General features: G+C 36.9%; 2 protein-coding genes and 1 pseudogene across 3 annotated transcripts; all 3 read left to right on the top strand.

Annotated features, from left to right (window-relative positions):
* Positions 1-1954: 1954 nt before the first annotated feature.
* Positions 1955-4563, top strand: LOC100181313 (solute carrier family 17 member 9-like). The gene has a single exon (XM_002131072.4). The coding sequence runs from the start codon at positions 2073-2075 to the stop codon at positions 3414-3416; it is 1344 nt and encodes a 447-aa protein (XP_002131108.1). The 5' UTR covers positions 1955-2072; the 3' UTR covers positions 3417-4563.
* LOC100178962 lies at positions 4559-7025 on the top strand (annotated as a pseudogene). The gene has a single exon (XR_717391.3). The product of XR_717391.3 is annotated as a solute carrier family 17 member 9 pseudogene (transcript).
* LOC100174992 (mitogen-activated protein kinase kinase kinase 2-like) lies at positions 7023-16893 on the top strand. Its single transcript, XM_009861493.3, has 17 exons — positions 7023-7187; positions 7417-7563; positions 7789-7890; positions 8210-8359; positions 8773-8904; positions 9700-9776; positions 10833-10975; positions 11214-11304; positions 12073-12155; positions 12800-12892; positions 13138-13286; positions 13600-13725; positions 14390-14561; positions 14638-14700; positions 14763-14829; positions 15048-15186; positions 15399-16893. The coding sequence occupies exons 1-17, from the start codon at positions 7110-7112 to the stop codon at positions 15489-15491; spliced, it is 1905 nt and encodes a 634-aa protein (XP_009859795.2). The 5' UTR covers positions 7023-7109; the 3' UTR covers positions 15492-16893.
* Positions 16894-17304: the final 411 nt, after the last annotated feature.

Raw genomic sequence — 17304 nt, 5'->3', positions numbered from 1 at the left:
TCAAAATACATTTAGACCAATCATTATATAAACATATTGCTGCATAGTGTCCGATACGGTATGTGGATAACTGAAACAACATTTTGTACTTGACATTTGAACCCACGTTCGGAAACTTATGGGTTATTTTAAGACCATGGGTTTTTGCCCAAGGTGCGAGTAGGGATGCACATTACAGAATAATTAGGTATTCTAGGATATCCTAGAATACTTTAATTCGAATCTAGAATTCCGAATCTAGAATTTCGAATCTTTTTATATTTATAGGAAAAAAAAATTTTACCCACAAAAGTCAGTTTATTGACCCATTCATAACAGCCTTGTTGGATCTTGAGTTGTAAAATGATCAAAAATTGTACTATTGAGTAGTTTTTGCGTCATGAAACGTATAGCAGGCTATGAAAAGACGTTACGAAACGTTTACTCTCGAAAGTCCCACAAACACAAAAATATTTTTTTTCAAAATTAATAAGTTTCAAAAATTGTTAATATAGTATATGAGATGACGTGTAATGACGTCATTAAACAGAATACCGAATCCCGTAATTAGATTCGAATTCAAAAGGATTCGAATCTCACGGATTCGAAATTCTGTAATGTGCATCCCTAGGTGCGAGTGGTGCAACGATCACCCCACCCATGTGCTGTGAACAAACATATTTTGGACGCGTTCCTGAATTACGTCATTACTAAACATTTGCATCGAAACCGGTAGAGCTGCGGTAAAATTTGCTAAGTGCTGTCCACATGGTGTACTATTAGTATTAGGCAATGTCGATTTTTGTTACATGTCGTCTATAGTCTTAGTGCATCGTTTTGAAATATTACAATGGCATTAGAACTTGGCAACGGGTATGATAAACATTCTGTGCTAATAAAAACAGTTACATAATTAAAATCTATAGCAAAAATTAAAATCGGTTTCAAACAATACAAACTGCGTCGATGAACGAACGAAAAGTCTGGAAATTAAACGCAAGTCAAAGAAGGCAGTAAAACGCTGTCTCACAAAAATAGCATATGATTATAGATGCGAATTTACAAACATTATCAATTGTATTTAAAATATCAACCCCAATATTTCCACCAACAGAAGATACAGTATGTTGTGATTCCTATACGTAAGGATAAGAAAAAGACCATGCCATTAAATTGATGAACCATAGATCTCTGATAGAACCCTCTTGGTTAGGTTACTTCGGTTAAACCAGAGATACCTCTGGTTAAACTTTCGACACGTCTACCACTGGGATAAACTCTAACGCACCAGCCAATGAGTTTATGCAAGTTAGTTGGGGAACTCCAAAATTATTTTAACCCTCTTACGTAGTCACGCAAGGCACCGAAAGTAGTCACCCAAAGAGATTGGTTTTAATCTCTTTGAGTCACCCCACCACTGTGCACTCATCTGGAACGTAGTTTTTCTTTTAGAGAAAAGAGAAGATACTATATTACGTCATACCAAACAATAGCATGAAAATATTTCAAAAGGAGTAAAAGCAAAAAAACACAATTTTGATCAAGTTGTGCAGGTATATTTTTCACATCGCACTTGCTGCAATCAATTTACCTTGCTAAGAAAGAATTTGTTCGAAAGATTAGGACAGAATATAAGGTACACTCGAATTTGAGTCAGTTTTTTGCTTGTTAATCTGTGTGTTTTGGTAGATGCTTCATACTTTTTGCAAATATCATGTCTAACATAGTGTGGTAAAGTAATAAACATGTAAAATATAGAAACAAACTTTAAAATGCTTGACTGTTAGTCTGTTATGGGATCAACCGATCAGGTAGCTGTGTTAATAAAATTGTAACTATGTGATTTTGATAATTCAACTGGTTATTTAGAATAGTTCTTAAACTTTATTAAAACTGTCCAATTTAAATTTTTTGTGTGTATCCCCGAATGATTGTGTGCGTGATAAATTGTATTTGTTTGTTTCTTTAGACCTAATATATACATACTGATTACAACAAGATAGCACAAACAGTATTATTGTATTCTAAATCTGTATGCTTGTGAGCAAGGTGTTTTTGGATATATACATCATGATCAATGGAAGCAGGGAATAATGCGTGTCCATATCAAAATGAATTTATTTGAAAGGGATTTCCTCCTGAACAAGAATGGCCATCGAACAGAGAACAAGGGAGAAGGAAAGTACTGGACTAAAGAAGCGCGCAAAACATGGGTTGTTTACCTTTTTGTTTTGACTTCCATATTATTTGCTGCTAGGGTAGCTATGCCTGTATGTGCGACTGCAATTTCCATAGAATTTGGTTGGAACAAAGCAGACTTAGGCGCTGTAATGGGTTCTTTCTTTTGGGGTTATGTTACTACTCAAGTATTGGGAGGGTACTTTGCTGACAGAATTGGGGGTGACAAGGTGCTTATTATGTCCTCATTGTCCTGGGGAACAATAACATTGCTAACACCTAACATATCTGATTTACACATGCTGTTCGGAAGCTCCATATTTATCTTAACATTGGCGAGAATAGCATTGGGTGTGATGCAGGGAGTACATTACCCATCTATGATAAGTCTTCTTGCTCGAAAAATTCCAGAATCAGAAAGGTCACTGCCAATGGGTGTGATTCTCGCTGCTGGTAATTTTGGTTCTCTCCTGTGTGGTGGGGTGGGTTCAATACTGCTTGAGCACTATGGCTGGAAGAGGGTGTTTCAAGTACTTGGTTTAATCTCACTGTCATGGACATATTTTATGTGGACCAGCACAAGGAAACGACAGAACACTGTGATCTCATTAGACAGTATGGTTTACTCCCAGCCAATTGTGCCACCAAGTTCAGACTCCGTACCGTGGCAAATCATATTTTCCAAATCACAAGTGTGGGCTGTTATTTTTGCTCACTTCTGCATGAACAATTGTTTTTTTATTCTGCTTTCATGGCTTCCCACTTTTTTCCATGAACGGTTTCCAAATGAGAAAGGTTGGATTTACAATGTCATTCCATGGATGATGTCCATTCCTTCAAGTGTTTTTGCTGGGTGGCTCAGTGAACGTTTTATAAAGAACAATATTAGCGTTACTTTTACTAGAAAATTTAATCAATGTATTGCTATGTGTGGTAGTGGAATCTTTTCTATTATTTTGACATTTTGCAAGGAGTTTTGGACAGCTGTTCTGTGCGCAGGTCTTGCTGTTTCTTTGCAGACATTTCATAACAGTGGGGTCTTAGTTAATCCCCAAGATATCGCCCCCAGCCATGCCGGTTCTGTATTTGGTGTGATGAATGCCTTTGGGGCAATCACTTCGTTTTTGGGTGTATACATCACTGGTTGTATTCTGAACGTATCTGGGACATGGGAACTGGTGTTTACACTCATGGCTCTTATTAATGTAGCTGGTGCCACTACGTTTGTCATATGGGGCACAGGTCAGAGAGTAATATGAAGTTTAGTGTTAATTTAGTGTGTTTGCCATCATTGGTTACTGGACTAGTTTTATCAATGTATTAGTTGCCAAATGAACTACCACTACAAATTTTACTTTAAATGCACAAAAAAAACATTTTACTCCAAAGGCTAGGCACTTGTTACTGGTAAACCAAACACAGCTGTTGGCATATACATAAAGCTTGTGTAACCTATTTATTTGGAATTTGTTCATTTAGAAATAATTTAATAGCCAAGGTTATCATATTGTTCTTGTTCATGTTTGAGCATTTTAGCAGACATTCCCACTTTCATGTATGGTTAATCGCTTTACTTTTGTTTTATTTGCTTGCTGCTATATTTTCCAAGTCACTAACCCTCTGTTAATGTTGCCATGTCAGGTTCAAAATGTCCTGCTGTGGCAACTATTGATTATATGGGCCTTTGCAGGCTTTGGAATCAAATCTGTTCTGCATTGTACACCCCAAACTGCAGACAACAATTGATTTATCTTTTGCCTTTCCTGAAATGTTCTGTTACTGTTCAGGTCACGAAACATGTTGTTTTATTGTTGTTAAAAGACAGACAATCCATTCCTCTCTTACATTCAAATGTTGTTTTACTGGTATATTATATTGCATATTTACGTTTTTCATATATTAATAATTGTTTTCTGTGGTTGATACCTGTGCCTTTTAACTCTATTTTGATGCCTTTTATCACAAGGTTACCCACTACCTTATGCAGAATAGGTGTGATATAACACCAAGTTCACTGTCAACTGTTCTGGTATAGAAAACAAGCATTTGTATATACACAATCTGAAGACTCTGTATTAAATCCTATGTTTCAATTTTTCGTGAAAGAAAAATTGCTCTGAATTTGTAACCTGCAGTAACTGTGTATTTTACAAATTGTTCTTCTTCATAAACTTCCTCGTTGTTTTAACTTCTCAATCAAAATTACTTTTAAGATGGCTAAAACTTAGAGAAAAATTATTTTCTTTGTGTTCAAGGTATGCATAAGTATTTTTATTTTAAAAACTCGTTTTTATTAATTTTTAAATGGGTAGTGGTTATAAATTGTGTTACGTTTTATGGTGTTATTCCTGACACGGAATATATGCATTACTGTGACCAAGATTAACATATATTGATTTTACCTAGGTGGCTAGGTGGTGTGGCGGGTTAGCTTTTTTTGGTTTTTGTTACATATTAGTAGCACATTTTTAGCACAGCAGTCTAACTTTCCAAGAAAAAGCTGGATTTTCCATATTGAAGAATGAAAACTAAAGATGTCCAAGTTACTTTCAAGTTTAAGGACAAACCCAGTGCATTTTGGGATAAAGGGACTCGTAAAATGTGGGTGATACATCTATTTGTTTTAAGTGCTATTGTGTATGCCGCTAGGGTGGCTATGCCAGTCTGTGCAACTGCAATTTCCAAAGAATTTGGTTGGAACAAAGCAGACTTGGGTGCTGTATTGGGTTCTTTCTTTTGGGGTTACGTTACCACACAAATAGTGGGAGGGTACTTCGCTGATAAAATTGGTAGTGATAAAGTTGTTTTTGTTGCTGCTGTCTGCTGGGGCACATTAATACTTTTCACGCCTACCATTTCAAAACTACATGGAATTTTTGGAAGCTCTATTATACTTCTTACTGCTACAAGAGTTGGGTTAGGTGTTACACAGGGTGTACATTTCCCTTCTATTGTCAGTCTGCTTGCACATAAGGTTCCAGAGGCCGAGAGATCCTACCCTATGGGTGTAATTCTTGCTGCTGCAAATCTCGGCTCTTTATTGTGTGGTGGACTTGGCTCTGTTTTGCTGGAACATTATAGTTGGGAAAGAGTGTTTCAAGTTTTAGGCCTTATTACTCTTTCCTGGACTTACATAATGTGGGTTAGTGGCAAAAAACAAAGAAGTCTTGTTTCTATAGATACCACCAGTCTGCCATCACCATCACCTATGCAGAAAACTGAAAATGTACCGTGGAGTCTGCTGTTTACAAAAAGTGCAGTTTGGTCTCTTATTTTGGGACACATATGCCACAGTAATTCATTCCATATCATGATATCATGGCTTCCAACATTTTTCCATGAGCGTTTTCCTTATGAGAAGGGCTGGATATATAACGTTTTACCCTGGACGATGTCTGTCCCAGCTAGTATTTTTTCAGGCTGGCTCAGTGAGCGACTAATCAAAAACAATGTGAGTGTCACTTTCACTCGGAAACTTGCACAGTGTGTAGCAATGGGTGGAAGCGCAATTTTCTTTGTTTTACTTCCGAGATGCAAGACATTTTGGTATGCTGTCATCTGTTCAATGCTTTCTATAACGTTTCAGACAGTCCATCATAGTGGGGTGGTGATAAACCCACAAGACATTGCTCCTGCCTATGCAGGTTCAGTGTTTGGGGTTATGAATGCCTTTGGTGCATTGTCATCCTCTTTCGGAGTTTATGCCACAGGTTGTATTCTTAATACCTCGGGCTCATGGACATCTGTTTTTAATTTAATGGCTGCATTAAACATTATGGGTGCCTTGATTTTTGTCACTTAGGGAACAGCCAAGAAAGTGCTTTGATGTAAAAAGTGTTCAGTTTATTCGTAATTATTGTGCTTGAAAAGACTATTCTTGTTATGCAGTTTAGCAAATATATTCAAACTTTTTTTATTGTGATTTATTATGAATGTTTAGTTAGTAACTACTCCACTGTATATAATCAAAATTTAGTCAAATATTTTGCCATAAGAGTTTACCTAGTTTTGCATCATTACATTAGCCCCCAATTTGATATATCTCTGCAGCCAGTCATGTATATATTAACGAAATGTAATGTGCAATAATAGACAACCATATGTAATACTTCACTTTTCAATTACAGTCCCCTACCATTGTCAATATTTCAATGTTTCCTTCTCTCTATAAAATTGTATATACTTATCATATTTGGTGTGTAGCTACCATGTCTAACATCTAATTATGCAATATTTTTCAATAGGAAATTTAAATTACTTGTATAGTTGTGTTTGACCTCAGTGACCTTGCAGTGCCTTCACTTAATATTATTATATGTATCACAATACTGAAATTACTCCCATTTTTTTCGTAAAAATTCAAATATTATTTTACCCTCTAGGCCTATGAAGTATTTGTATGCAATAATTAGCTATTAATACTTACAATTTTTGCACATAAAAATATGCATCTCATTTCTCTATGTTACCTACTATTTACTAGGTAATAAAAACTGAATTGATGCCTAGTTTTATTGGGTGGACCAATTTTATAATGCACTGTTGCTACAGTATAACAGTTGTTTAATCTTTTCCATTACTGTTTGCCTCTAACTTTTAACAAAGGTTTCTACTATTATTACAAAAGTGCCGTTCTCACTACAGTCATAAGTTAACTCTTTTATATAAGTTTAAAATTATGTCTTTTTTTTTGTGTTATGGTGTATCTCTGATCAGTTTAAATTAAAACTTTGTTTTACGTATTTAAATCCATGAAAAGCTTTAGCGTGTAGTGTCAAATGGTCTCAAGGTGTCTGGCATTTTTAAAAATATTTTAACTTAATATGAGATTTTAACTTATATAAACATTGGTGTTATTTGCTGCACAGTTCCATGTGTTGTATACCTCTGGCTAGGTAATGTTTCTTGTTTAAAATTACCCGCTGATTCTAAAAATCGGATAAAACAACATAATGAATCTAATGGAAGACCCACTCAACTCAATCTACAATGACTTGTCAGCTCTCCAGGATAAAGTTAAGCAACCAAAGGTAATATCTTTGTATTTAAGGTTTAGTAATCATATCATGATATATATATGTGTAGTATATGTCTAGTCTTGGTTGTTACTTCATACAGTTACTTTATTTTAGCGTATAACCGCTTGTGTAGTTAATCATTTGTTTATTGTTTTAAAAAGAGATTAAAAAGTTTTCTTGCAGTTTTGAAAACAATGTTAAGTAGGCTACTTCATTTAATTATTCCTAATTATTTTTCCAGGGTGTTCGAGTCAAATTTGAGTTTCAATCTGAGCGTCGAATCGTCCAAGTGCAGCAACCCCTCACTTATGACTACCTGCAGATGACTGTGCAGAGAATTTATGGGAAGTCTCTCTCCATGTTGTTTTGTCCAGGAGGACGTAATGAGGTTAGTAATTATACCTCCATGTTTCAATTAAGTTGTCAAATGTTGATGTGCGGTAAGGTAAAGTTTGCTCATTAATTGTTCTGAATGAAGTATATGCAATACTCCTAATATTGCATAATTAATTTGTTTGTTTATAATCTAAAATTTTGAGACTGTATGGCCATTTACCAAAAGCTTTGCATCCTATGACTTAACTATTTATTAAAACACTGAGTTTAATTCCAGCTGCAAGTTCCACTTCAAAGTCAAGTGGATGTAGACAAAGTGGTAGAACTGTTAGATCGTAGCACTCATCAACGAAATTTAAAGATCCACCTAGTTGAGCAGGTGTGTATTCATTTTATATGATTTTCAGTTCACCACCAAAAGTCTAAGACACTAGTTGTTAGACCTTACTCTCTTAATCACTAGTGTCATGATATAAACAAGTGGTTTGTGTCCTTTTTCCTTGCTGCAGCACTTTTAAATCACCAACCAATTCTTGCACCCCTTTTGAAATTGCTTATATAGAGTAGACCTAAGCAAAAAAAACATGCTAATGATTCAGCATCCATGCACCTTAAAGAAAATGTTCTTACAACTCTGGTTAGGGAACCCTGATATAAAGTGTATTTGGTAATTCAGTATAATTATTAATTATATTTAGATACCACCCACGGCTTCACCTACGTGGCAATCGGAGCCTTCTACCACTAGAGCGCACTCAGCATCTTCTCCGGGTTCATTCGAGTACTTCAAATCATCCTCTTCTCCGTTTGCTGAACCTCAACCTCCACCAATAAAGTCTCCAACCCAAGTAAGGGAAAGAATTGTTCTTGATGCGTTCTAGTAACACTGCAAAACAAATTTTATTAAATGAAGCTTTGAGTTTGCACAGGACTCTTACCATTGGCATTATTTTAATGTTTTTCTATCATTTTTTAATATTTTAAATAAGATTTTCAGAATTAAACAGTTTTTCATAAAAAAACTTACACACTATTAATAATTTGGCTTAAAAGTTGTGTGTGTAAATTATAGTAATTCATTGGTAAAATATATATTATTGCTAAAACGCAAAATTTGTCTAATATCCATATTGTCTTTCAACCAAAAACCTAAAATTCCCAGCCTTGAAATTAAAAAATCCAATTAGTCTAACTTGTTTGGCTTTGAGCCTGTTAGGCTGTTCTGCTACAATCTAATGAGCTTAAAATAACCATTCCGCAGCGCCGATCCATGGAGCAACGAAAGCACCGGTATTCCCCACCGCCTGGAACGATTGACGACAAGATTATTCAGCGGCATCGTGGTTCAAGAACCTCCCTTAACAGTGAGGGTGAATTCATACCAGACACGACGGTAAGTAAGGAGAAATTAACCACTAATGGCTCATTAAACGAGAGCCCACGAATTGGCTGATAACAATAATAGTTGTTAAACACTCCTTCAGTTTCGGTTTCTAGGTGTAGCTACATATGTGTTTATAATTAGAAAACCTTATGCACTTTTACATTGATTATTGCCTTAAATTAGCAAGTAGTATTGGTGTACTCTGAATTTTATTTTATTTCTAACTTGGCTGTGCCTTTGCCAAGGTATAACATGGTGTCTGTTTTTGTAGCAGATGTTTCATATTATTTTACGGTAGTATTAACATGTCGTTTGAATGTAGTGCCATGCACATTTAATACATGTCTGAACTATGTGTTAAACTTTTTGAGAACCGCAGGTTTTTTAAATCAGACAACCGTAATCAGAAAACATAATCCGACAACCGTGTGTGTATATCTAATACCATTATATTCTTTTATGGCCTATAAGTTCAATGCCCTAAGGGCTTACTTGTTAATCTATCATCTATCGTACAAATTAAGTATTACCGTCGATTTGGGAATTACATGCAGTGATGTCACTCGCACTGGTCTGTTTACTTTAAAGCGGACTTCCAAGAATCGACATTAACGTATTTTGTTAACGCTACTTTAACCAAGGACCTGCGTTATATCCCACGTCACATTTCGTTGTTTTGACTGCCAAGTACGCGCAGCCTAATTATAGAACACTCCACGGTAATATTTATATATTATTTTACCCTTCCACCCCCGTTATTAGTGTCGGTTGTTAAAATCACTTATTATTATGTTGTTTACGCAGATTTTCAGTCCACCGTCAGCAGCCTACAGCAGTTCTACATCCCTAGATAGTTCTCTGTCTAGTCCTCAAATAGCAATGTAAGTGAACAAAATTGATTCTTTTTATTTAACTTTCGATTGAATGTCACTTTTTATTTATCAAACCTGTTCCCTATTTAGCTATCAACGTCAACGTGATATTTTCATACTTTTAGCTTAAGAAATTCGTACGTATACTATATAATACACATTGAAATTCATTAAAAATAAAGGTAAAACGCATTATATTGAAAAATATCCCAAACAGCTTTTTATGTAGGCCAATGTTCCCGCATAAGATAATATACCCAACCCAAGCTTAGGCATCTCAGTTCTTAATTTCATTGCTATGGATCCAAACGAGCATGGTTGCCAACCCACAGAAAAAAATCCGGCCATGTATTTTCCAGCCAAAGCTTTCTTATGCCGGCTCTATACGCTGTAATCGTATGTGTACGTACACGCTATTTCGTGTATAAGGATCCCTGGTTCCCAGTCATCAGTATTATTGATTAACGTTAATTTCTTGTATGTGTCATAGTTGGTTAGTCACTTCTTGTGCGGCGCCTCGGGGCTTTTTTGAGTCTAACCGACAACAGTGTAACCTGATATACACCTGAATGTAGTCTTATACGGCATAACACGTCGCGTGTGTAATTTAAGTTGTCCAAGAATGGACTTACCAGTTACAGTGTTTCATTTTATTTTTTCTTTCAGTGTTTCCTGTTTATTTTGTAAATCTTTTAACATCAGAATCATGTTTTACCCACAGTGTTTATTGAACAATTCTTTTTGCTAAATTTAAAAATCTCCTGGGAACACTGGACCTCACGTGAGGTTTGCCGTGTTAAAGCCACGTGACTGAAACTGAATAATTAAGTATCCCCAACATGAGATATTACACTTGTATTTCGGCTCTTACGGCAAAAACTTCGCGTCCAGACGTTTTGACATCCTATTGAGGTCGTCAAAGGGATAAAATGCAACTCCCCATTTTACCCTGATTAGGACGACCTGAAAGGGCGTCTCCAAAATACAAGTATATTATTTATAGCAGCAACACTATATATTATGAAATTTAAAATAAGTTATTTGAAAAACAATATTTAATACCAGGGAGCCTTGGCAGTCGGGGTTACATGGGGCTTCTTACCCCGACGAGGAGATGGAAACCTCACCATCATTTCATAGAAAAGGGGGCACTTACCCTCGTCGATTACATGCGCAAAACGTATCAGTCGAAGAACGAAAATTGGAAAGTAAGTCCAACAACTCAATGTGCCAAACTGCCAATCATGACAACCTTTATTATTAGAAAGCTTGGCATTTTGAATAAACGTTACGCTTATACATTTTTGGTTTATTTTCTTGATGACTACGTTTTTTAGGTAGGTTTACTGATAAAAGCAAAACAGTTTTTTCGCGACTTGTTGCTTTGGGAAAGATATGAATACAATTAATTAATTTCTCTTACTGACCAATTATCTTCACAAATAGATTCCAGGACATTTCCACGCATCAGGCCATCGCTTAGAAATGCTCGTTTCTTGCCAAGTCATTCACATTTCTCGTCATCTACCAACAATATGTAAGTTGCTTCAATTACATGAAATAATATTCTTCAGTTTTACTTTTATATTTAACATTATTTTCGTATATAGTGTGGTGGGGTAAGATGGATATTGTTAGCACTCAATATCCCATATTTCCTAATTTTGTTTTTAACATTAACAACGCACTTTTAGAGTCGAAAGGATACAGTTATATAAATCTGTCAATATTCTTTGTTTATTACAAAATGTAACGATTAAAGAAATGAAAACATGAACCATCTTATCCAAAAGTACTATACATAAGCAGTGGGGTATTATTATTTAGACATCCGAATATTTAATTATTGTTTTGGTACACATTATTTTAAAATTAATGCAAAATCAAGTTGGGATTGAGCAACTTTCAGTGTTTTCGTTTTACTGAAGGAATGTCTCCCGCTTCATCAGCGACGCGGTTACCAAAACAATTCTGCTATATTGACCTAACTCCCTGAGTTCAGTTAATTCCGCATCAAATATTAATGAGTTCCGGGTGCAAGCTCAGCCTCTGCAATACTCCGCATGCAAACTGCCTATCGTAAACAACTTCAGCCAGAGAACAAAGAAAAATTCGAAATTGTGCAAAATAGCAGCATTTTTCGGCAAAGATTTCCCAATGTCCCGACTCCCGATCCCCCGCATCCTTAACGATATGCCTAAAGTTTGCAACCCTTTTTTAGATTTTTTTCTGTTTGTTATTGTTAAGCACGTTACAGATTTTTGTGTACATTTTCATTTACAAATCCCGCACTTTTAATTTCCAGGTCGTCTAATTGCAGCAGCACCAGTAGTGGATTGGAATTAGAGGAACTTCATAATCAAGTCACCACATCTGGTTCATACTCGGGTGAGTTTTACCATTACACTGCAATGACTGCATTACACTATTTCTTGATCTATGTCTATGTGTGAAATCTCAGTACAGATCAGATCATAATATATACGAAAATAGAATAAAAAAGTGTCCTATCTCCCCCCATTTTACCATTTGTATAAATTTCCAAAAAATGTTGCGCGCTGTTATATAGCTGTTATATACATATACCACCGTTTACTAATAACGTAGCCATTCAATTACGTATATCCAAACATTCCTACGTTGGTGGCAAACGAGGATATAAATTCCAGACATGTTTAATGACGTTTGCTTTGCTCAATGTCAAGCCTGCGCGTGTTAGCTTATAACAGAACATGGTTTGTGCTTTAGGGAAACGCTTGTTAACGTCAGAAATGTAAATAATGTTCGTACGTACTTTACTCACGACAGTGTGTACATACCCTGGCACATTTTAAATATCATATTATACTTTTAATGTATGTGATGTTGCTGCCAGCCATATTATTACGAATACGAATCTAACTTTATCCTCGTTTGGCCAGAAAACGAATGTCAAGGCAATTCATGCGACCTCGGGTTGACAACGTTAACGTTAAAATACCATAAGTAACTTTGCCAAACAAACTTTAATGCAGTATTTCCACAAATATCAGGTTCGAACCACCGCGCACATCACCGAATGAGTGGAGGTGACGGCCTTGTCATGGATTCTTCATTCAACTCACTCATCGCCCCATGCTCCAAGTGTAAGCATATTATATTTTTGGAACCGACACTTAGAAACATGAATATGTGTTCTGTTTTTGTGCAACTTGTCGTATAATCGCTTTATAGATTTTATTTGATCCAAAAGGAATATCTTACAAAAAAACTTAGCGCAAACAAGTATAGTATTTCTACTCTGGGTGCACCCGGAAGAACACCCCCTAACAATGTCTTGTATGTTTGGAATTTTAGTCATAGGTTTTCTCAATAACAACTTTATTTTTAGCTCCAAAAGCCCCGGCCAATTGGAAGAAGGGAAAGGTGCTTGGACATGGTGCTTTCGGGAAAGTCTACTTAGCGTATGACGCTGACACCGGCCGAGAACTGGCCGTCAAGCAAGTTGAAATAATTGCAGACAACAGCGACGCTACGAAGGTATAACACCGTTTGATTGGAAACCGAGATCAGTTTAACACTGTATAATTTGCAAAGAATTACCAGTTACTCGTGTTGTATACGGATTTGGTGGTGAAAAGCACTTGAGTTTATCATGTGATCGTACTGCGGTATCGCGGTTTGCTGATACGATTCGACCTTGTGCGAGACAGTTCAAGATACTGTGCTGCAATATGCAGCAAAAACTGTATACCAAATCCTAGTTTTTCTTCTTCGCTTGCCTTGGCTGGTATATTAGTGTCGTACAACGGGCATATGACTCATTAAAGTATAACTACAACTTCCACCACAGGAAATCAAGGCTTTGCAGACAGAGATTGAGCTTTTACGGTCGCTACAGCATGAGAGGATCGTTCAATATTACGGTTGTACTGAGGAATCGAACACACTTTCTATATTCATGGAATTAATGTCCGGAGTAAGTACTGTGTACAGGAATTGTAACAGTGTCCTAATTTTTGCACAATACGCCACCATACGTTTGCCGATCGCTTATGCTTAATTTACAATAATAGCATTTAAATGCAACACTACTATTGGGAGATGCGCAAAATACTAAAAACTACATTGTTTTGGCTTTTGTATAGTTCGCATTTCATCTTGTCAAAACATTATGCGGCCTTGCAATTGACAAATATTTGTTTCAATACGTAATATACTTGCGCTAATACTTGCGCATGTCACAAGGAATGTTTGCACTACGACGTGATGCTACTTATGCTCCCATTTCTCCGCTCCGACACGCCCAAAGCAAGCAACCAAGTTACTATACTATTTTAACGACCGAATATTTATTGTAACTGCTGCGTTGTACCGAAAGCAAACTCATGAATGTAGGAAAACAGCTTAGCGGACGTCTATACCGTGGTGAAATATATTGTAGGCTATATAACGGTCGCAATGTTACAATCATACACTCATGATTACCCGTACATACGCTCTCTAAACGTTACGTACACGTGGTAACTTATAAGCGGGCACGAGATGTATGAAACAAAACATTCGTGTCATAACGATTGTCGTTCCCCCGCACGCGCGGGTAAATAATCATACATTAACGTCATATCGTTTGCTCCAACTAGGGATCTGTGAAAGACGAGATAAAGGCTTACGGTGCCCTTACTGAGCCGGTTACGTGCAAGTATGCTCGGCAGATCCTGGAAGGTCTTATTTACCTACACGGCTTTCAAATCGTCCACCGTGACATCAAGGGTGCGAACGTGTTGCGCGACTCGTCGGGCAACGTCAAGCTAGGTAAACAAAACCTATATTATATCAGATTATATCAGCGTCCGTATTTTCCATAAACACCTTTTAACCTCATTTTTAGGTGATTTCGGCGCTGCAAAGAAGCTGCAAACAATCGTGACGTCATCGGGTCAGACAGTCGTAGGTAAGTATTTAGTGACGTCATTAAATGGAACCTGTTAGTAATCCAAAACTACTTTACCCCAGGTACACCATACTGGATGAGTCCAGAAGTTATCGAAGGTCGAGGTTACGGGCGAAGGGCGGATATCTGGTAATTTGGTTGTTCAACTTTCATCAGATTAAATTTACTATTTTCCCTTTTTTTATTCTCCTATTTTAGTCGCTGTCTTCCGTCTTTTCTTCTTTTTCCACGTTTTTCTCTGTTTCTAATTGATTGTTAGTGCTTTCAGCTGTAATTGATTGCATGGAAGTGTGCGAAGCAGCATTCACAAATACGTTTTCTAATTCATTTCTCAATCCTTTCCACAGGAGCCTCGCTTGTACAGTGGTAGAAATGCTAACCACCCGACCACCGTGGTACGAATTCGAGGCGATGGCTGCTCTGTTTAAGATCGTGACGCAAACCACTTCACCTCAGCTACCCCCTAATGTCTCACAAGAAGCAAAAGTATGTCTTTTTAGCTTTAAAATTCCTAATTTTTCAGTTTAGTTTTGTTTTATGTCGCGTTTTGCATTATGCCAAAGTTATAAATGTGCGAAGAAATAAAAGTGTAAATAGTTTAGACAGTTTAACTAAAGCAAACGGGTTGGACGATAATTTTCTGTCTAGCTAAGCATTTTTTTGGTTCCAATGTACTAAAAAAACGGAATAATTTCTAGGATTTTCTTGGTGTGGCGTTCGTAGATAAGGAACAGCGACCTTATGCGGCAGACCTTATGAGCCACAAGTGGTTTACTGGCAACTACTTCTAACTTGCTCACAAAGGTCCTGTGTTACGTCACAATCTATTACGTCACCACCGCCCCGGCGCGTGCAGGAGACAAATATGGCGTCCCTCCAAGAGAAATTGGTATATTTCAAGTTAAGTACCAAACCCCAAGCCCAGCATTTTCCTCAAAAGTTCAATTTTCGTCGATGTTTCTAGAATCTATTGCAGTGTTTCCAGTTAAATCCCGCCTCGCGAACATCCAGGCATCGGATCCACTTAACGGGAACACTTTTTGCTGCAATATTTATTGATCTATATTATTTTGAACGCTCTTGATGCCTTGATTTTGTCAGCTTCCACCTAACGCGCCATTGGTTTATAACGATGGAGTCATATTCCCTTTTAATAAGTGGAAAAGGAAAGCACTTTTACATTTTTTTTACTTTACTTTTGTCTCTACAAGTGTAAGCATCTATCTTACACATACTCGAACCAAATTCTAGATTGGGCTTTTAGGACATATCGGGCCACGGTACAATATTTTTGACAATCCATAGTCTACAGGGAGGTATTAACGTTGTACTACATATTATGTAGCGCAATATGCAATAACGATGAAAATGAGCTAGTAGCAAGTTTACCAACGTGCTTCACTCCGTCCATACCCCAGCCTAATTACCGTGCCTGAATTTCTGGTCTACGATCGTTTTTTTCACAATAATATATTCGCATCGTCCTGTACTTTTACCCATTTATCGCCTTTTTGCATTGTTTTTTAGCGGAAATCGGCGACTGTGTTTTACCAATTCTTCTTGCATCTGCGTCCATTGAAATGTTCCTCTCTTTCTTTTTGCCTTTTTCATCTTCTCTCCCTTTTACCATTTTGTCGTTCCAATGCAAGAGCGCCGTCCGCTACTGGCTGTTCATACATTTTCTTGTGAACTCACCACACACAGTGCTCTAAGCCATGCTAAATGTTTCAAATTTAAAAACACTTTTCTAAAAAACAAAATCATGGCCTACTCAGTACATTGTATTTTGTCGTCTTTCAAAATCAATATGCGTCATATTTCCTGACCTTTGTCTCTCCAATTTAGTACTGCTACCGTAGCACGGCCCACAATTTTAAACACTGTATAAAACTTTTGCCCGATAAATGCATTCATATAACCGTTTGCTTGCTACTAAATTAACCAAAAATACTTTCCTGTACTATCACCATTCTATTTCTACATTCGAAATATCTTTTTTCTTTCCCTTAAATTTTCCATCAGTGTTGCCACGAAGGAGAAAAGCGATCCAACCAAGCGACCACGCTTCCAAAGTTTGCAGGAACTTGGCACCACTGCTGCCTCGCTCAGTAGTCTTGCATGTTTCAATTGTTTATGTATCTATGCTAACTATTCACCGCCGTTGCACTATCTAAAGTAAACGGTTTTAACTAACAGGTGAAGTGTTTGAAACGCTTTTTTTATCCTCGCCATTAGTTGTAGCAATAAGACTAGAGAAATCAGCGACCGAAAAGAGTTCGAATAGCGTGTTAAATTTTACTGTGCTGTTCACATGGACTTGGGTTTTGATGTGAATACTGCACGAAAGTCGTGAGAATACCTAGGGCTTACTACACCCGGAAGTACTTTGAGTAATATTTCCAACTTTTCGCGGCTTGCAAGTGAACAATACATGACCTGGGAATTCGGGAACGGTGCCGTACTTATAGGCCTAAGCAATGTTTTTCGACTGTAAGAGTAGATTATGCAATATTAATCAATCTTGCCATTGCAGGAACTGATCAATTTACTGTAATGAGTTTCAAGTCGGATAACATTTACAATGGACTGTCACATGTGAATATG

This window comes from Ciona intestinalis, chromosome 9 (genome assembly GCF_000224145.3).
Source record: "Ciona intestinalis chromosome 9, KH, whole genome shotgun sequence".
In the NCBI taxonomy this organism is placed as follows: Eukaryota; Metazoa; Chordata; class Ascidiacea; order Phlebobranchia; family Cionidae; genus Ciona; species Ciona intestinalis.
The sequence above is the reverse complement of the archived record's forward strand: the minus strand, read 5'-3'. Positions and strand labels throughout refer to the sequence as shown.